General features: G+C 45.1%; 2 protein-coding genes across 2 annotated transcripts; both read left to right on the forward strand.

The window, feature by feature from the left end:
• Window positions 1-2,889: 2,889 nt before the first annotated feature.
• On the forward strand, window positions 2,890-7,019 carry calm2a (calmodulin 2a (phosphorylase kinase, delta)). Its single transcript, XM_047603029.1, has 6 exons — window positions 2,890-3,019; window positions 3,964-3,994; window positions 5,473-5,616; window positions 5,722-5,828; window positions 5,906-6,041; window positions 6,156-7,019. The coding sequence occupies exons 1-6, from the start codon at window positions 3,017-3,019 to the stop codon at window positions 6,182-6,184; spliced, it is 450 nt and encodes a 149-aa protein (XP_047458985.1). The 5' UTR covers window positions 2,890-3,016; the 3' UTR covers window positions 6,185-7,019.
• A 1,507-nt stretch (window positions 7,020-8,526) lies between these two features.
• On the forward strand, window positions 8,527-16,193 carry stpg4 (sperm-tail PG-rich repeat containing 4). The gene is made up of 7 exons (XM_047603614.1): window positions 8,527-8,599; window positions 8,715-8,771; window positions 9,602-9,856; window positions 11,611-11,675; window positions 11,972-12,017; window positions 15,486-15,590; window positions 16,061-16,193. Exons 1-7 carry the CDS (start codon window positions 8,534-8,536, stop codon window positions 16,133-16,135), a joined length of 669 nt encoding a protein of 222 aa, XP_047459570.1. The 5' UTR covers window positions 8,527-8,533; the 3' UTR covers window positions 16,136-16,193.
• The last annotated feature ends 4,768 nt before the right edge of the window (window positions 16,194-20,961 follow it).

Raw genomic sequence — 20,961 nt, forward strand, 5'->3', positions numbered from 1 at the left:
CTCATGGGATTGGCTAATGCGCGGCTAGCGTGTTGATGGACCTTACACGGCTTATGCCTTTATTGCGTGGCTCTAAAACCACTGACGGTAAATGGGAGTGGTTTGCCCCGTTGGCCCATTGACTGGCCTTTGTATGGGAAGATGTGCTGCTGGCGATCAGGGGTTCTTGTCATGAGCCGAGCAGCTGAAACGACAGGCAGGTCGTAAAAAAACACACCTGACGCACTGACCACACAAAACCCGCAGATGTTCAAACACACACACACACCTGAGAGCAAACAAGCGCGGGCCTGCGCGAACTCACTCGCGCAATCTTTCGGTCTTTTCACTCGACATACGTGACGCACAAACATCTTCCATCCCATGAAACGCGATCCCTTCGCTTGGCACGGAACCAGCAGGTACATTACAAACTCTCATTCATTAATCATGGCGCCCGCGTAGTTTCAGTTACACAGGTAAACATCTTCTCATATTTGTAACCAGCGCTTTATTGCTCAAAGTCACAACATGCCACTTAGGTGCTTGATTTAGCCCTTCTTGCCTGAAAGGTGCTTTTATTTTTCGGGGCGAGAGCGCGCGGCGCCGCCGCCCCTGCGCGAGAAACTGACAAACCCGCCCCCGTTGCTGAAAATGAAACCGTCCCGCATTGTGGATTTTTCTTAGAAGGAAACAAGGCGGCGATGGTGGCGGCGGCGATGGCGGCAGCGGGGCTAGCGAGAAGTGACATCACCGAAGGCGGAGGCGCTCATTTCGCGCTTGCATCTGCTCAACCAAAACAACCTTTGACCCTGCACTAAAAAGAAAGCTGCCATTTTATATATATATAAAAAGAAAAAAAAAAAGGAGCTCGGGGTTGGGCTGTGACTGATAAGGACGCTTTGTGTGAGGTAGTTTCATATTCACAGAGCTGATAAGGGAAGTAGAGGAGGGGCGGGGGTGGTGGTGGTGGGGTCGGTGGGGGGGAGCACATAATACGGATTATTCCGAGTAAGACATAACTCCGGAGTTAACGCAACACCTGGCATGCACACCGTTACACATAATGCACTGAGCTCCATGTTGTGAGTGAAGTCTTCCTTCGCTTCATATCACAGAGATTGGTTTGAAGTTTTATAGCCCATTAAGTAATGTCTCTTGGGATTCAAAACGCCCCGTCCATATTAACCTCCAGCCTACATCCACCTTTGACCCGGACCAGCTCCTCCGGGACCTGGGGATCATTGAAGGACTTGTCGTCGACCAGCCGAACAGCTGATGTGTGCATATTGGATGTGTGGATGTACAGAAGCTGCGCAGGATGACAAACCAGAAAGCTATTCTGGTTTTGAAATATTTACGACCCACCAGTAAACCATTGTCGTGCGGTTTCACTGGAGCAATTCGCCATCGAGGAATAAATTTACTTAAGTATCAGTGGCAAAAAACATATTAGCCTCCTGGGGTTTTTGCATTTTACGGTGTCAACAAGTACCTTTAAAGAAGCGTACGGCGAATTTATGCACATCCGCATGCAGTCCTTCGCACATGCATGAGCTTATCTGGTTCTTGTGACAGATTTAGGCCTTTGCTCCGTCACCTTTGGCATTACATAATCGGCGACAAAAACCCAGAGGCGGAATGAAAAGAATCCAATATGCTCCAGATTAGTTCGTTTGGAGGGGGGAAAGCCTGGCTCGTTCTGGGGCTTCTCAGCAGGTCACATGCTCACACGGGCAGCGGCACCTCGGGAAAACAGAGCAGATAGAAGCGGGAACCACTTTTGGATCATTTTCTTCTGCGTGAACTTCATAAAATCACTGCTGTCTGCGTAGAGTGTGGAGAATAATAAAGAGAGGCAGTGGAAAAGGGAGGATTGACGTGGAGATTCTAGCACATTCTCTGGTGGTTTTTCAAATCCTGCTCCATGCACATCTCTTTCCACCCTCCTCCTCTTCCACCTCCACCTCCTGCTCCTTGCTTGCCGTCTCCCATGGGATCGGGGCAGAGACAGGTGGTCACTGGGAGACAGGGGAGCAGTCAGGCATAAGCAATCAGGCTACCAGATACTCCCATCCATACATGCCGCACAATTAGACCCGAGGATCCACAGTCATCTGACAGCGACGACACAAGTCACACAGTTACACGTTACACATCAAAGCGTGCACGCAGCACTGACGAGTGCATGCGGGAGCTGGAAACTATTACAGCCAAACACTCCAGCCCTGACAGCGCATCTAATTATGCATAAAATTTAAAGTGAGAAAGACTTGCACAATGTGCAGGAAGAAATTCCCTCAAGGGCAGTTTTGTGCTCTGTGGTAACTTTTAAACGGCCGTGCTAATAAAAATCAACATGCAAATAAAAGCTAAAGTAACTGCAGACATAAATGTACAACAAAAACGCAGCAGTGTGAGTTAGAGAAACATATGTAAACACAACTGGGTCAGTAACATCCTAGTTGGGAGCGAGAAGCTATGCTCCTGGTAGCAAATTACTTATCAAAACTATGTTATTGGGCTTCCCTATTAAGATGATGGCCATATGTATACACACTATGCAACAAGCTTGTCAGCTGTGCCTGTGGCACTGACTTGGATGTCTATGGAGAAGATGCAGCGGCAGCGCAGACCATGGTAGTGACGCATTGCAGGTACAAACACACCAATCAGAGAGCGCGATTTCTTTCGGCTACGTCTTGCCACATCACGGAGTAGCAGAAAGTATACATCCGCCGTAACATAGACCGCCAACAATACGCACAATGTTCATAATACAAGCCTATAGCCCTCCGATACACTCATAGTTGTGCATTTGTTTCGTTTTGTGAGGCTAGAAATTCCTTAAAGTGTGTTTTAATTGATTTAGTAAAAAGGGAGAACGGGAAGTCGCGGAAGGATATGAAAGGGGGAGGAGTTTTAGGGTAGCCGTTAAAGGCGAGTCCAGTTGCCTCCGTCTCAGTGTGTTCATTCAGACTGACGCTCAGTCCAAGCTCGGATTTTGTCTTGAACCCACCGCTACATCCACATCAAAATGGTAAGAAACGGGACGAAATTACACTTCTATTCTTTTTTATTTATATACAGCCGCGGCAGATTCAACAGCGTGCCTTAACTTGCTATTTCAAAATTGACGACAATTTCCCAAAAAAAAAAAAAAAAAAAAAATACGGTGGCTAATCTGGTCGTGACGTTATAACCGCTGCGCCGTAACTACCGCAGTGCCGGTAGAATAAATAAATAAACGGCCGTTTACGCGTTGCTAGGTAATGCGGAGTCGTTAAGCAACGCTTGCAACCGGGGAAGGTGCGGTAGTCTGAAAAAAACATAGCCGTAAAGATGAAATTGTGCTATCGTAACGTCGCTTCCCTCTTTTTTTTTTTTCAAACTAACCAAACCTGTAAGTTAACGTCCTACCTAGTGGTGGTGCTCTGATTGGGGGAAAAAAAAGGCAAGTGTTGCGGTTATTTGGCAAACGCTGCGTTGCTTGTGGCGACTGCTGCGTTAGTCGGTCCTCCTTGTAGAAGGTGTGTGTTCTTTTTGGTTCTATGACTGGGCGCGCACACACACACACATATATATATATATATATACACATACAGCCGTAGCTTGCTAACCTTAGCTCCTCTTAGCTCCACGTTTACCGCCAAATCCTAACTCATTCATTGTCTGCGTCTGTTTAGAGGCATCTACAGCCGATCCTACCCTTTTTTTTTTTTTTTTCGTTTATTTTTCGCCCTTACTCTGATGCTTGCACGGGTCTGATCGCTAACCGGCTCGAAAAGAAAATACTCCCCGTTTTCCAGTATTTATACCTTGCAAATTCTGTCATAGCCACTGCAGCCCCCATATGTTTCTGTTGTCATTGAATTGAGTTTCTATTAAGTGTTATTAAGATCTTAAATTGATTGTAAAAATAAATGTGCATATGAGTAATTGCCTTATTTGCTTTTTTTTTATTATTATTTTTAAATTTTACAGGCAGATCAGCTGACAGAAGAGCAGATTGCTGGTAAGGCATCCCTCCATTGATCCTCTCCTTTTCCTCATAACCCGCAAAGAGGCTGGCTTTTATGGATCCTTGCATCCCATGTAGTGGATTTATACTTTTGCCTTTTAAGGCGTTCCACAGGGCGGCCTACTTGTCATAAAACAGGAATGAAAGAAACGGCTGTTGCTTGCTGGCTCTGGATCTCTGAAGGACTCCCTCATGGAAAACTTTGCATTTTTCATGGTTGCCCGTGTAATAAATGATGTAATCTGGAAGGGCTGTGCGCTCTGGCGAAGGTGTTGGCCGACGCCGTTTTACATCCCTACGCATGATGTGGCCTTTGCCCTGGGTGTGTGTGTGTGTGTGTGTGTGTCTGTGTGTGATCGGCAGGAATGCTACAAAGAACAATTGCCGCAGCCACTTGGTGCTTAGTGTGTTATCTTTAAGACGTAACGCAAGTCATACGGGCGGGAAGGGGGAGGGAGGTTAATGCGTTGCTTCCAGTTTGTGCTTGCACGCTTACAGTAATGTGTGCGCTTTATGTCTTGAATGTGACACAGTTGAAGTGGTTTGCCTTGTTGGAGCTTCTGAGGATTTGAATAATTTTAGCGCTAAGGTTTTGTTACATGCTAATAATAATAATATAATGGCACCATTTCATTAGATTGGCTTTTTACGTGGGTAAACCCTCGATTTGTCTTGCTAATGCTTGTAGTTTTAGTTTTGAACAATGCCACACACACACCAATGTGTTTTGACACATCAGAGCATTGGGTGGATACAAACTGAAGGTTGTAGTTGGCTTCAGTGGCCTTCCTCGGATTAATCAGAGCCCCTCTCTGATGTTTCTTGCGGTCGATGCAGAGCAGGTCTTTCCTCAAAAGGGTGTTGCCCTGTGTGTGTGTGTGTGTGTGTGTGTGTGTGTGTGTGTGTGTGTGTTTGTGTGTGACCCCTCAAATGGCAGGGCACGTTGTAGTTTTTATGACGCTGACAAGCTGCTGCATGCCACTACACATTGCCCACTGGCCTCATCACTCTCGACGAGCGTGTCATTGTTTCGTCGTCCCTCCCGGCTGAACCGACCCACTCAGGCTGTCATTTGTTGCTGATGCAGCCAGACTCTGTCTCGCTGCTCTGGCTTGTGGTCTCTGCCCTTGTTTAGACAGAAACGACTGCAGTTGGGACTCAAAACAGAGTGGTGCACCAGTATACTGTAGGTAGTTTATAAATGAAACATGGGTGATGTAATACCCTTTGGAGTATTGAACTAATTCCTGGTTTGGCTCAGTGTGACTTGGAAGAGTTTAGAATAACAGGTTGTAAGGCGAGGTAGGCCGACTGCGTTTACATGGACGTTCGATCGGTTTATTCTAAGCTGAGATGATAAAGTCTTGTTTCTCAACCACTTACACTCTCTTTCTCACTTATTTGCATATCAAGATAAGTGCGGTTACGCTGCCTTACTAAAGAAGCCGACATGCTGTGTTCTTTTTGTTCAGAATTCAAGGAGGCATTTTCGCTCTTTGACAAGGATGGAGACGGCACCATCACCACCAAAGAGCTGGGAACAGTCATGCGCTCTCTGGGCCAGAACCCCACAGAGGCAGAGCTGCAAGACATGATAAATGAAGTGGATGCCGATGGTGAGAGCTCAGCCTAACTTCAGAGCCTGTGAGCCTGGATGCCAGTTCCTCCTCCGCTTTTTAAAAACAATTCTTAACCATTTTTTTGCTGGGTGGTTTCTTCAGGAAATGGAACGATAGACTTCCCAGAGTTCCTGACCATGATGGCCAGGAAGATGAAGGACACAGACAGCGAGGAGGAGATCAGAGAAGCATTCCGTGTCTTTGACAAGGTAAATACTGCTCCCATAGACACACACACACGCATGCAGGTTTTAAAAGGCTGCTTACTGATGGACCTCATTCTCAGGACGGCAATGGATACATCAGTGCTGCTGAGCTGCGCCACGTGATGACAAACCTCGGAGAGAAGCTGACTGACGAGGAAGTGGACGAGATGATCAGAGAAGCAGACATTGACGGAGACGGTCAGGTCAACTATGAAGGTTGGTAGATGTGTGTTTGTGTATTTTTTAATTGGTTTGTTTTGCTTTTTGAATCCATTTTTAAGCCACAACAACATCTTTTTTCCCCCCCACCACCCTTTTCTTCTCCTGCAGAGTTCGTACAAATGATGACGGCGAAGTGAAGGCCTTGTACAGATTTCGTATATAAATAATTTGCCTTTTTTCTTTGTGTAATTTATCTGTAAAATCTTAATAGCCCCCCTTCGTCCCTGCCCCCCTCTGCTGTCCAAAGGAACTGCATGTAAACTGCATAGGCTCTTGTCCCCATGTCCCTTTCTTTTGCTGTCATGGTGTCTTGGAGTGACAGAACGGTCAAACAACCAGAAGCCCGTGGAGGCCCCTGGGAGCTGGAGAACTTCGAATTTTCCTGTCTTGTGTGCTCGGGGCCCCTCCACGCATGGCGACATTAGAAACCTGTCAGCTGGTTGTCACTTGGCAACACTGTTGGCATGGAAACAATGTAGAGGAGTTTAAAACTCTGCATGGACTACGGACAAAGTATATATGGAAATCTCTCAGCATTGCACTACTGCAAAAAAATGACACGGGTGTATCTCCTAGGTACTCTTACAAACTCTTTTTGTATCTGCTGTTCTATATACCAGAAAATGACTAATCTTACCATGCTTTTTAATGTTTTACTCACTACTTTTACTTTTTTCTTTTCTTTCCTTTTCTTTTTTTTTTTTTTTTTAATGGCCTCTGGTCATGCCTGAAATAATCCATTCCAAGTTGTATATTTTTGTTTTCCAATAAAAGTTACAATCTACCCAGATTTGAAAATTGTCTTGTTTTCTCAGTAACGATGGATCCTTGAGTTTGTATGCCCTGTAATAATTCCCTTTTTTGTATTGAGGATAGGATGCTCCGGTTTTTTGATAGGATCTTTCTTTTTCTTGTTGCTTCGAATGCACATGAACTGTTTACCGAATTTAAAAAAAAAAAAAAAAAAAAGAAGTGTCCCCTATTAAATTCCAAACGCACTGAGGAGCATCAGCCAATGCCTCTTAATGTTGAGACGAGCTCACATCAGACCTGTATTGTCATGAAAATAAAGCACTGAGCGGGATCAAAGGCTTCTGTTTTTGAAGTGCACGCGATGGTACTCGACATTAGAAACAGCCTTTGCCGGTCCAGCTCCCCTACTGACTTCATAGGCCATGTGTTGTCTGCTACTGTTGGCACGGCACCATGTAGAAGCTGACTGCCTCATGTCTTACTCGGCATTTGCCCCCCAGTCATGAGGCGCTGGTGATAGAGCGTGCATCAGAAACCATGGTGTAAATAAAGGTGTACCTGTTTCTTTTTTTTTTCTTTTTTTTTTTTTTTGGTTTGTTTTTGTTAATCTGAGTTTGTTACAGTAGCTTGCAGAGATACTAAGTTTGTTATTTTGATGAATGACAAAATAAAGCTCTATTGTGGACCTCTGCTCTTGCTTGCTGTGTGGATTTGTGTGCATCCGAGTTTGACCTCGTGCCGTTATCGCACATTAAAATTAAATTTTTTTTCTGCCAAACCTTGACTGCCAGGAGGCGAAGTGGGCTGGTTGTGTTTTGCGGTGCTTCCCTTGTGCGTACGAAACTCGATTTGGGGTTAGCTTGTGTTTCAGTGAAGCCCAAAATGGGCGCGTTATCGTTTTCACACGGCTTCAGAACCAATTAGCGCGACGTTCTTGGAAAAAAAATAAACTAAACTCAGTTAAACCACCGTCACAGCCTACTTGGAAAAAACTGCTAATTGTCTCAGCCGCCAGCGTTCATGCATACGTCGATTGCACATCGGGGATTATGATGTCTAGCCGTCAACACCTCCTTTTCTGCTTTTATTTATTTTTTATTCTTTCGCTTCCTCATGCCCTCCATTATACCATCTCGTTAATATTTGGCTCTGACGACACCATGTGCTCTGTTGCGCTTTTGTTCCCAGAGCGTGAATTTCACTTCATTTTAAAGTTCTGAGAAAATGCAAGATGGTTAGTTAGCAAGCCTCATATTTATTTTGGAGCTGTAGAGAATATTGTAATTAATTAACACTGATCAGGCATAACATTATAAAGCACCTTCCTAATATTGTTTCCCTCCAAAGGCAGTAACATCCACAGGAGTGAATGACAGGTCCAAAAGTTTTCCCGGCATAACATCGAGTTGTCAGGTCATAGTCGATGCTATTTACTTCTCCTGTCAGTGGTCATAATGTTGTGGCTGTTTGCTGTATAATCAGTGTCACGGTATTCCTCCGAGTATTATATCATGGGTGCAGACTGAGTACAGTTCTTGGTATTTGCTTACTTACCCCCGTTGTGTCTTAAGTCTCGGTCGCTCGCGCCTAAATTTAGCCCTCCACCAGGCCAGCTCGTTTAAAAATTGATCGCTAGCGGAGTCGCTGCTATAGTAACAGCCGTAGTTTTAACGGTGGTCAGGTGTCACCGGATGCCCTGTTAAACAGACAGTGAGTGACAGTGAGTAAAGTGCATGAAAAACAAGGCCGTCTCCAAATTCGGCCGCGCCATGCCCAGGGATGACATTAGGCCGGAGAAGGTAAGTTCTTTTATCTCTGAGCCCTTCTTGTATCTGTTTATGGTTGATGACAGTCGTCACAGCGGAAACACTCTCATCTCTTGTGCCTCGGCTCGTGTCTCGCTCGTATCTGCAGGGTGATGACAGGCCGGACCGGTGCAGCCGGGGGAGCTGGTGGCTGGGATCGCTGAGAGTAGGTGTCACTGCTGCGGTGGTGGTTTCACAGCCTGTCTGTGGAGAAGTGGCTGTTGCACTGCGAACACTTGTTTGCACTGGTTTGTCAATGTGAAGTGGCCCACGGGGCTCGTGCAAGGTTGGATTACCAACTGGGCGCATTATCATTTGCTTCTAATACATAATTTGACCAGCAACGGAGAGAAATGCATTAGATTGTGTATCCTGTAGCCTTGAGTTATGCAGGTAACCATGCAGGCTCAAATCCCATGTTAGTATTCCTAATCAAATTGCTTCTTTGTTATTCATGAGCCAAGTACACAAAATTCCTGAGGCAAGATTATATTATTCCATCACAGAAGTAGTGTAACTCTGCATTCCAACCATTCATTCATTTTTCTGTAACTGCTTGTTCTCTGGAGGGTTTGCATAACATTATGACCCCCCCCCCCCTCATTGGGCCAGAGGCGGGCTACACCCTGGACAGGTCTCCAGTCTATCGCGGGGCTAATTTAGAGCATGTCTTTGGACGGTTTGGAGGAAGTGCCCAGAGAGAACCCACGCAGACATGCAAACATGTAAACTCCACACAGAAAAGGCCATCCAACCAAAAACAACTACGTAAAAGGTGGAACCAAAACCGTTGTCTGGTTACAGGGAAAACACGAAAATGATAAAGGGGAACCATCAGAAGTTCATCTAGGCCATAGGTTAGGAGAGCACCAGGAGAAGCAAGAAGAAGTTAGTCAAGCTAGTTTCCCATCAGCCTGTTACAGCTTTTTATTTATTTTTTTTGTAGTAATGTAATAATATGTCAGTTCCCCATGATTCCTTAAACCCGTCTTCCAGGACACGCCCGTCCCAGGCGTCTATCACATCAGAGACTTCATCGAGGAAGCTGAGCTGAACCCTGTGAGAAAGACGTACGGGTTCAAAGGCGTGGGGAGGAGAGCTCCGACGCTGGATGTGCGCAAGGGGGACCTGCTGCTGCCTGGTGCGTACGACTACACCGACTCCACGCAGGAGGTCCTGACGCGCCAGGCGTCCTACTCTTTCAAAGCCTGCCCGCGATCCAGCAACGTCACCCTGGGAGTCAGAGATAAGGTGCTGTTCAGCCACGACACTCTTATGGAAATCTAGACCTCTAGTAGTGAAAGTAAGCCATGTTTTCTTGGGTTCTTGTTGCTACTTTTTTACATGTGCATGAAAAAATTACAGTCCATGCACATGATTGCTGCCTTCGAATTGAGTCGTGCTTCCCGCATCCACAAGAAAACTGTGGTTTGAGCTCTCGAGCTGTAACGCGTTTGTGGACATTTTCAGAAATGGCAGAAATTGGACATGATTGTACTGAGGAGTGACCCAGAAAAAAAAAAAAAAGCTATATACAGTATAGCCTCAATGGCACCATCTTTTCATTATCCCTCAGCAGTTTGGTCGTTAGCTTTCGAAAACTCTTCGCTCCAGTGTCTTCTAGATGCCAACAGACAGTTGCCTAGAAACGGTCTTCTCACAATTTACGGGCCGCGCTTCGGCGCCAAACGTTTCATGAGCACAAGCTCGCGAGTTTCATATGAAAGCAGCACGTTTGAGGAACCGAGAGGTCGGATGTAAGAAACAAGAAGTATTTTTGTTAACTATCTCCACAGCGTACCTTTAGCTGCACCTGCCTTGTGCATCTCAGTGCATCTTATCACACACAAACTCAAGCTTTTCAGGAGTTTTAGCAAAGACGAGGACAAAATCTAAATAATTAATTTGTTGTCGGGTGCAACACAAGGTTTATTCATCCTCCCTTATTCCGTGCAGTGTCTCACATGGGTAGTCATGCTTTATGTTCTTGGAAAGCGCATGTCCCAAAATGTTGAGCTATTTAACTTTCAGCATGCAGAGCGGAAGAAACCATGTACACAAAGACGTTGTTCTATTTATTTGTCAATGGTTAAAAGTCAGCAGTCCATGCTAAAACTATGAGTAGAACCAGAAGATCATCATTACAGACAACAACAAAAAGTAGAAAATTAATACAATGGCATAACATTATGACCACCTTCTTAATATTGCGGAGATCTTTGGGTCCTATGGGTTGAGGGGAGGGGGCTCTATTGTGGATCATCCCATTGATACTTGATCAGTTTGGGATCTAGTGAATTTGGAGGCCAGGTCAACACCTTGTGTTGTTCTTTATGTTTTTTTTTCTAAAGCGTTTTTGTGTGTGTGTGTCTGACTGCATCTTGCTGGGGATGGCTGCTGCCATCAAGGGGGGTCTTTGCTATGGTATGGGGGTGTCTGGTCTGGTCTAAGTGGGGGCTACATGTCTAAGTAACATCCACATGAATGAACGCCAGGTCCAAAAGTTTCCCAGTAGAACACTACGTTGCCACAAGTTCGTTGATGTTATTCACTTATCATCAGTGGTCATTGGTTTTAATGTTATGGCTGATCTATGCATGTATATGCAATAACAGCAATATTGGTATATAAAAATAATAGTCAAAAAAGGATATACAGGTGTCAATGTACAATATATATTTAATGTATTTTAAGTAGGTAAATATGTCTGATATTAAATCTGAGTTAATACACGTCCATAGATCCGTTCTCTGGCAGTCTGCTGGGGTGTAACTTATTCAGACTATATTTACTAACCGTTCTATGCTGATATTTGTATATATGGCGTCTTGTTCCCGTCAGTACAGTAAAGGCTCTTTAAAACGCTCCAGCAGCAGACGCGGTGACAACAGAGGATGTGCTGGAAACAAAAGACCTTCTGTTTAGGGTACAACACAGCAGCCAAAGAAAACAAAGTCACTGTCGTGTATTTTTAAACACTTCTTTGTCTTTATTCCCTCTGCCAGCACATAAACACCTCGCCGTGCGACTACAATGTGACAGCGAAGCCGGTGGAGAAGATTCCCTGCAAGTAAGCCCTCGACAAACAGCCCCTCTTCTCTTTGACGCTCAGATCACAGCGCGGCAGACGGAGCCGCGAATCCATCCCTTGATCGCGGGATCCTTCCTCCTCATCAGACTCCTCTCTCGGCTCAAAGATGGCGCAGCAATAACCAACCTGCTCTCTAATTCTCTCTGCCTCTGATCATGCGTGGCCTTATTCTTTTTCTCCTCTCATTCTTCCCTTCATTATTCCTTTGTCTCTCTTCCTCTCTCTAGCTTTCTAACCCCCCTCCTCCTCCTCCTTCTCCTCTCCTCCTCTTGCAGGCATGTGATGTTTCGGTCTACTGTGCCTCGGATCAGCTTTCCACCTGTAAGTATCTGGTCACCAAGAGCAGTTATTAAGACCATTCAGTCTTTCCACTGTCCACAAAAAAGGCTTGATTACAATAGACTTCGAACAGGTTTTGGTTACAAGCTGTGACCCAATGTGCATGTGCTCTACACGAGCCGGTTATGACAAGGGTCAAGGAAAGCCGATCCCGGGGGCTGTCCGATTGTATCATTTGCCCCATTTGAAGGCCTTTTTATGGCGCGGCTCTGGCTGAGCAGTCCGCTTTGGTTCGTATTGCAGGGAGCCGCAAGTCTTAGCTCCGCGTCCGCGCTCGAAGCCGACGGATATTTGAGCCGCGCTGGCAGCTGCTGAGTGTTGACAGAGAAGGAAAGGCGCTAAGAAATCCCGAGGGTGTTATTACTGCAGAGTTGGGAGCACTTTTCCGCAGTTAGCGGTGTCACGGCGGCTCGAAGACACGTTTTTTTTCTTGTCAAAGGTTAAGCAGCCGCACGCGTCCTGCAGCGAAGTTGAATGAGATAATTCAGACGTTGGACTGATGGGTCGACGTTGAGGCGTCTCAGTCGTTCACACTGGGAAATCTTTGTCTCGGTCTTGAGATAGGAGACAAAAAAAAAGTCTGATTCATCTGAGCTTTGTCTCGTAGCTCCACGTTCAAATAATAAAGAAAATAAATGTTCTCTCCACATTAAAAAGCAAACAAGCAGTGAGCCGAAGATGTTTGGGAAAACAACAAAAATGACACATATTCCCCCTTTTTCCTCTGATCTGACTTAATTTCCGCATCCCGGGGCTAACGTGCGTCCTAGATTTACACGTTGTCCTTTTTTTTTTGCGATATCGACCGAACGTGCTGCTCCGAAGGAATAAATCCCCCCTTGAGATTCGAGCCTGTTTGAATTAAAGTACAGATCCACGATGTCTTCATATGAATAACAGTCCCGCTGGTTATTGCCAGATCACAAACGTAAATCGGCCTATACAACGATCAGTCATAACATCATGACCACCTTCTTCATAATGTGTAGGTCTCTCTTGTTGTCTCCAAAACAGGTGTGACTCATCATCAGGGTAACAGGATGTCGTTAGTGGGGGCATTTGGGTCGTATGGGTCGCAGATCAGTTTGGGATCTAGTGAATTTGGAGGCCAGGTCAACACATCGTGCTCTTGTTCGTGGTTTTCTTGAGTTGTTCCTAAACCTGAGGACCATGGAGATGGCTGCTGCCAATGCTACATGTCTAAGTAACATCCACATGAATGAATATCAGGTATAAAAGTTTCCCAGCAGAACACTGAATTGTCACAAGATGGTCGATGTTCTTCACTTCTCCTGCCAGTGGTTTTAATGTTGTGGCTGATCTGTGTATACTCAGTCCTCAATCTAAATCAACTCAAGAATACGTTGCATATGTTTTGATTTATGTTTATGTAAATTGAATCCAGCTGCACCAAAGCAAATTTAAAAAGAAAAGAAACGGGTTTAGAAGTTTCGCAGACGGGCAGAGCGTGTGCCAGTTACCTACAGTATGCCACCCAGGAGAAGGTTTCTAACATGCTGTAGGAAAGTAGGCCAGGTGCTTAGGCTCAAACAAGTTTCACTGCTGTCTGCCGACTCCTCTGAAATACACCTGCAGTGCCACCTCTGGGACCCGTCAGGGCGAGGAGGCCCAGTTGCCCAGGATCAAGTGAACTGGCAACCGGGATCAAATGGTGCGTGATGATAGTAGCCATCCCTCCGCGGAGACCCCAAACAGAGGCGTAGATGCCACCCCGTCTCCCTCCCGTCGGAACCGGCGGGTGGCTGAAGATGAAAACCTGGTCCTGCGTTCAGGGACAGGGCGAGAGTTTTATGTCTGGGGAGGAGGGTGCAGGAGGGGTGGAGGAGGGGGGCCGATGCTATTTCTGCGTGGCACGCCGCTGGTGATGACCAGTTTGTGTGTTAGTGGGTGAGCGGAAAGGAGAAGTGAAAGGCAAGGAGAGGGAGGAGAGGCAAAGGCACTGAATGACTTTTGACAATCCAGGCCTCTAAACCGCGGCTCTGCTGGCAAGGGGGGAAGACGACATGAGGGAAATGATATATTGTCGGTCTTAAAACTAAGAATTTGAACCCCCGAAATAGATCTGGTGTGCATTGTTCTATCCCTTCAGATAGGCGGGCTATCGCTAACAGGTTTTCTTGAGCAATATGTCCAAGAGAGACAAGGAGTAAATGTCTTATTTTGCTCAAACACGGTGAATTTACAGTAACACCAGCCTCAGGGCATGTTTCCACCATCATACCTGCACCAGATTTGGCTTGTTTTGTTTACTGGTCCATGTTCTCTTTTGCGCGAGTACAACCGTCGTATTCATAAGGTGGTTTACGCTAACATATATAGGCGGTGCACAGCGGTTGTTTCTTATGTGCCTCCTGTGCCTGTGTGGCTTCCTCCCACAGTCCAGAGACATGCTCCTCAGGGTTAATGTGTGATTCTAATTTGGCCGCGGTGTGGCACGTGAGTTTAAATGTCTGTGTTAGCCTTGTGACAAACTGGCGGCCCGTCCAAGGTGTACCCCCGCCTCCCGCTTAATGACAGCTGCTTCGGCGCTAATAGATAAAGGATGGATGATATTAGCCATGTAAAGTCCTACTCCTTCTAGTTGGTTCTTGTGTCCTTAACTGTCCTTAAACGTCAAAGACTCCAGCATGCTGTCGAGTTAGCTCGTTGACTGTGTTTGGTTCGGTAACAAACCAGGAAGAAGAAGGTACATGCTACCGCTAACTGACATTTTTAAATGTTAAACCATAATTTTAAATGTTAAACCATAATTAAACCATAAATAATTAAAAAAGGGTTTTGTTTTCTACTTTCCAGTTTTCACCAACAGTGTGGTTTTACAGTTTCTATTAACTGCCTTGTGCAACTTTTATTACTTACGGCTCAAATGACAGCCGATAAAAGGTACAAATGATGAATAAAGAGGTAAAATTAGGTTCAGAAATGATGTACACAGATCAGCGACAACATTATGACCACCGACAGGAGAAGTAAATGACATTTAAACCATTTTGTGACAGTTCTGCTGGGAAACTTTTGGTCCTGCCATTCATTCATGTGGATGTTACTCAGACATGTAGCACCCACCTACACCACACCAGACAACCCCCACCCCAAAGCAATGACACTCCCCAGCAGAATGCAGCCTGACACAGAAACACACAAAAACAACTCAAAAATAGAACATTAAGAACAGCACAAGGTGTTGACCTGGCCTCCAAATTCACCAGATCCCAAACTGTTTTAGAGGCACAAGGGAGACACAAGGGAGACACCTGATCTGTGTATAGTGAAGTATCAACTGAAGTATCAACATGTACGCCTGGACCGACGTGGTATAGTGACCAAACAGGGCTAATATGAGACATCTGCATCTGTAAAACCATTTTAAGACATTATCACCATTATCATTACATCACTCAACAAATCTGCAATTTCTCCCCACCTCAGAGAGAGGGTCCCGCTCCAGGCCACTACAACCCACAGAGCAGAGCGGCTAAAGGCATCACGTCCTGCTTCAGATCCACACTGCCCCGGCTCCACTGCGTCCCCTCAGTGAGTCCTCTTACGTGCACATTATATATATATATATATATATATATATATGTGTGCATACATACATGTCCATATCATCACTAACTTAAAGACTATGAACTGATTTTCTATAAGAGCTGCGCCACATTCTAGTATTTTTAAAAGCAAGGAAAAAAGGTATTATACTCACTCTTTAATGATCGTATCATGGTTCTGATGGAAATCCGTCTAATTTTAAAGAGATTAGTCATGATTCGGATAATTCCTGGAGGGAAGTGGAACAGTTACGTAACAGGATCCAGTAAAAGGAAGCACCAGTCGTGCAGATGAGCATACGTGTCCATTGGTTTCACAATTCCAGGATATATTCTGTTAATTATTCATATATCCGACTGGAAATTAGAACCTGGTAGACAATGAGTTTGAAGCTGAGGCCTGGCTACGGGTTCCAGGAATGAGAAACAACATGAGTTTTTATATGCTTTCCTCAGGAGACCCCAGGACCTGGGTCCTATGAACCTTACTGGAAGCTGTATGAACACAAAGGTGGTGGAACCATATTTTAGACATTTTCTGTGGGCTCCGCAACCCCTTCCTCATAAAATAAAAGTAAAAATCCAAACCACACTAACGACCCTAAAGTCTTTTATTACTTGGCTCTGAGGATACCTGCATGTTTGTGGAGGACTTTGTGGTCTGCCAACAACCACACTCATTGTGCTCAAATTGCTCCAGCGACGCCGGCCAGGGAAGCAGAATGATCTTATCAGCAACAAAGGGTACTTCATTCCACTTAACTACATGTTCCTGGTACTGCTCCATCCCTTCATCTCCCCTCTCTCCTTCTCGTCCTCCTCTCTCCCCTTTCTTTGCTGGCAGTCATGCAGCTTCGCCTTCCTACTATCTCTGCTCTGCGATGCACTCAGGAGTAGGAATGCTGCTCAGCCATGCGTCACATGCACATAGCTTAGTGTGGCATGCTGCACCCTCAGATAACACATTCAGTATTAGGGGCCAAGGCAATGGCACACAATAAAATAGCTATTCTTATCACTACCTACTCCCCGTGGCTCATTCCTTCGACAAAACAAACAAGCCCGGCAGATGATGTCAGGAAACGGCAGCGATAAGAATCACTTTTACTTAAAACACGATGGTGGCGTAGATTATCACGTGGCCGGGTACATTTCTTTCCAATTGATCATCAGTGGAGCAACTACAGTGACAAATATGGCTCCTGTCACTCTTCTCATTTTCTGGATATGCATTAAACACTAAACAATATGTTTACATTCACAGTTAATTAATTAAATCCACATTTACATTGGTTCTGTGGAGTATCTTCCTGTTTTCAATACCTGTGATTTTATTATTTTGATTCAGTCTCTCTGCACAACACAGAATTACATCAGTGCCACTGCTCTTTATTGAGAACCACTTAGCAACGAGCTTACAAACATACACAGATCAGCCAGAACATTATGACCATTATGACAGGAGAAGTAAATAACATTGACCGTCGTGTGACAATTCGATGTTCGTCTGGGAAACATTTGGACCCGGCGTTTATTCATGTGGATGTTACTTAGACATGTAGCACCCACCTAGACCAGACCAGACCAGGCACCCGACCAGATATGTTTCTTAGGAGTTGGTTGAGTAAATATCAGACCTTCCTTGGTAAAATGACCAGAGACACAGCTCCAAATAAAGCTGTTTGCTTTCCTCATTGTCTCACATCGTCAGCTTAATAGAGTTAATATTATTGTGTTTACATCCCATTGAGCTGCTGAGTGGCCAAATGGCCCAAAACACATCAATTACTGGAATGCTCCCTTAAGGTTTCCAGTGTAGTCTACGCTAGACAGGAAGTGAAATATTTCATGCCTCAGTGAAGAATTCATTAATACACGGGATTGATGTTACAATCCCTTGTCCCAAGATCTCAGGCAAAACGCATTTACAAGCCCAGTCCAACTGCAAACCGACCAGCAGGCTAGCAGCCAGCTACCAGCTACCAGCAACAAGAGAGTTGGATACCAGCTAACTAGCCTAGCCAAAAGCAGTATACAGCACATCATTGGGGTTTTCAAGTGGGCAGCTCCCTTCACCGAAGTAAGTTGAGGCCCAGGACACCTCAAGAAAGCTTAACAGTGAGTTCCAGCGTCCTTGACTCACCCCCGTCCACACAACCACCTGACTTTCAAAGAGGAAGGAGATTGAAAATCCAACCTAATGCTGGTGAAGAAGGAATCCACTGAGGATCTATTCACTGAGTGGTATCCCTGGACTCTGCATTGTTCTTGTGTGTTGCTCCTGAGCTGTGTGAAAACAAGGAGCTTATTTCAAGAACATTTGTTCATAGATAAAAGATAATGGATTACTGGGAGTTATAGCGGAGATACAATACAAATCGCTAGACCTACTTCTTTACATACACTGACATGAGTGTTTTGTTCCATGGAAGCTGCACAGGACATTATCACGGCACATCTACTTAGCCGTCTTTGATCCCACCACTCTGTTTTCCTTCACGCTTAAGAGCTTGAAGGGGTTCAAGAGCTCGGCTCTTATTTCTCCCTGTCATTATTCTGGAAACAAAGAGTGCACGCTTTCACCCGGAGAGGAAGACATTCTTATTAACACGGGGCTTTACACGCAGTCCGTATCCAAGAAGATGCAATGAGAGAAATTTTGTGCTCGCCTGTGGTCAAGGCACCAAGCCCCCCATAATCTCCGTCTCTCTCAAGCCCTGGCGCCCTTCCTCCTTCTCATCTCGGTGATCCCCGCAGTCCAGCGCTGATCTCTGACATAGGCCTCATACTGACGACTTAGCACCCTCCATCTTCCAGCGCCCGCCTCGACCACAGGCACGGCTGTGCACCCGCTCTTTTGTTGTCAATCAAAGCTCCTCCTCATAGGCGCCCGTTACTTCAGAGAATACACTCGCCGGCGTGTAATTCGATGAATGCACACGCGAGCATGTCCCCGGTGATCCTTTGCCTTGCAAAACCGCACTTGCAAAGTGACGCGCAAACTCGAAAACATGCACACACACACACACACACTCGTGGGCTGTGTGGGACAGTAACTGACGGTAACATGCTAAAAAATATGCATATTCAGAATTGAGTGCGCTTAAAATATTATTATTATCATTGAGTTGTGGAGCATGATTATATTTAAATCACACTTGCGGAGAAGGGGACGAAAGTTGTGTTGGCACTGTGGACTGCTGCTATTTAACCTCCTGAGACCCTGCGTCCTCATATGGGGACATTAAGTTTTAGGTTTGTTGCAGCTTATTCTGCTTCATTTAAACTTTTATCCTCTTAACTAGATAATAGTCGGTGTTAAAGCATGATAACGGACACTTCAACGGATTCATTCTGCAGTCGATCACGTAACAAAAGTGGACACGGTACAAAACCTCATTAAGTTTGACAGTTGAAACTTGTTTATTTATGCTTATTAACTTTTCTAGTTTGATATGATGCACATGTACTCGATTGAGGACGTCGGGACTTCATTATTTGCAATTCTGCTTTTACACAGCAATGTTCATTTATGAAAATTAACATATTTTGTTACATATTGGTGACTTTATCATAGTATTGAGTGATATAATAATATATATTTTATAATCATCCCAGCGTTCTCACATCATTTTTTCCATAAAATACTTCTTGTTTAAAGACGATGCTTGTTTTTTATAGTTCTTCTTATAGATTCTACTAATCCCAAATAAAGAGAGAATGAAGAAATTAAAAACTCATACCAAACAAAACCTCAGGTCTCAGGAGGTTAAAGGTCACGAGACCATCTGATGCCAGGGCAGGTCACATGAACAGTCTAAACATCTACTCTACTCTCTACTCAATGAGATCCACTCATAAATCTGAATTCTTGGCCGTGTTTCCCTAAACATGTGAGGTTTGACATTAGTGCCGGACTAAAGCTATTATCAAGTCGCTGAGTCCCGGCTAAAGGTCTCCAAACAAACAAATCCTCGAACAGTGCAGCCATTGTTTGCCTCGCTGACATTGTGTTCAACTAAAATGCCCTCGCGGTATCGCAGAACCACCCGGGGATCCAGCTACCTTTGTCCCCTGCCCCGTATAACACGAGCGCCTTGAGAAACCTCAGCGCAGCAGGAAAGAAGGTCAAACAAAGAGGTGGCGGGTTTCAAGAGGTGCTGCTCTCCCTCGTGTCCTCTCCAAGTCAGGGTCACATTCACTCTCATCACCGCCGCCCAAGCTAAGGGCGATGACTACCCGGCTGAGGAATTTGTTGGGCAGTGTGACACACTGGGAGGGTGACCAGGTATCCGTTTACCCCCCCCTTTTCAAGCTACTGACAGAAGCCCTAGAGCAACATTGCACTTTCATTAAATGATATTTAAAAGTTTAATCAGCTCCAATGGGCGACTGTTAGCGAACAAGGGGGTCATTGTTTCAGTGGGTAATGGTGCTGGCACCGTTGCCCCGTGCGTGGCCGTGCACCAAGAGGGCTGGAGAGCTATCAGGTGAGGGCCGGCGGCGGAGTGAGTGATGGGAGCGAAACACGCTGCTGGCTAAGCTGTCATTTGCCGCCGTGTTATTAGACCGGGTGCTTTACAGTTCCAATCTCGCAAATGAGCATCGGTGCATGTCCAAACATTTAGGCCGACGGTGGCGCAGGCAGCACCAGAATCGTTAAATAGGATCGCTTGTGGCTGGCACAACAAAAGACTGCATTGTGTTTGAAAACAGACCTTTTCCTTCACATTTGTTGTCATTTAAACCTGTATTTTGTCATGTCACCCTTTTGACATTGATACAAAAACACACATAATCGTGCATTTCACTTTTTACAGTAACTATGGTGCTATAGTCTATAGTAGGGGTGTCAGGGGCCACATACAGCCCAATATAATATCCAGCAACATGGACCAGCAACATAACAGCATAATAACCTATGAATAACTCCAAAATTTTTCCTTTTGTTTTAGTACAAAGAAGTACATTATGAAAAAAGGTCTATCACTTTACTATTTTGCTACTTTGCTGCCATCCACAGTTTAGTTCTGTTCCCTCTTTGCTGATTGGTTCTGAGCAGGTCACATGTTTCACGGGCGCCATGTTAGATACATCTAACCAACGTTCGATGAGGGTATTGGGTTACAAAGCATTTTACAGGCTCATTTAAGATATTTAAAGTAAGTAGACGCTGGGATATTTAAGTGAGGGCCTTTTACATAGTGACAGATGTTGGCAATAACATTTATAGGCCTGTTAATGGTGAAAATCAGACATTTATTTCAACATAGCTCATCCGCCCCATAGAGTTTCACTGTAGAATCTTCCCTCTGGTGTATCTAACATGGCGCCCATGATTTGATTTGGCCAGACTC

This window comes from Mugil cephalus, chromosome 13, assembly GCF_022458985.1.
Source record: "Mugil cephalus isolate CIBA_MC_2020 chromosome 13, CIBA_Mcephalus_1.1, whole genome shotgun sequence".
Taxonomy (NCBI): domain Eukaryota; kingdom Metazoa; phylum Chordata; class Actinopteri; order Mugiliformes; family Mugilidae; genus Mugil; species Mugil cephalus.

Coding starts and splice junctions, on each gene's coding strand:
- calm2a (XM_047603029.1), top strand. Junction 5,617..5,721: donor AAATGAAGTGGATGCCGATG/GTGAGAGCTCAG, acceptor TGGTTTCTTCAG/GAAATGGAACGATAGACTTC. Junction 5,829..5,905: donor CATTCCGTGTCTTTGACAAG/GTAAATACTGCT, acceptor CCTCATTCTCAG/GACGGCAATGGATACATCAG.
- stpg4 (XM_047603614.1), top strand. CDS start 8,534: ATGAAAAACAAGGCCGTCTCCAAATTCGGCCGCGCCATGCCCAGGGAT. Junction 9,857..11,610: donor CCCTGGGAGTCAGAGATAAG/GTGCTGTTCAGC, acceptor TCCCTCTGCCAG/CACATAAACACCTCGCCGTG. Junction 12,018..15,485: donor CTCGGATCAGCTTTCCACCT/GTAAGTATCTGG, acceptor TCCCCACCTCAG/AGAGAGGGTCCCGCTCCAGG.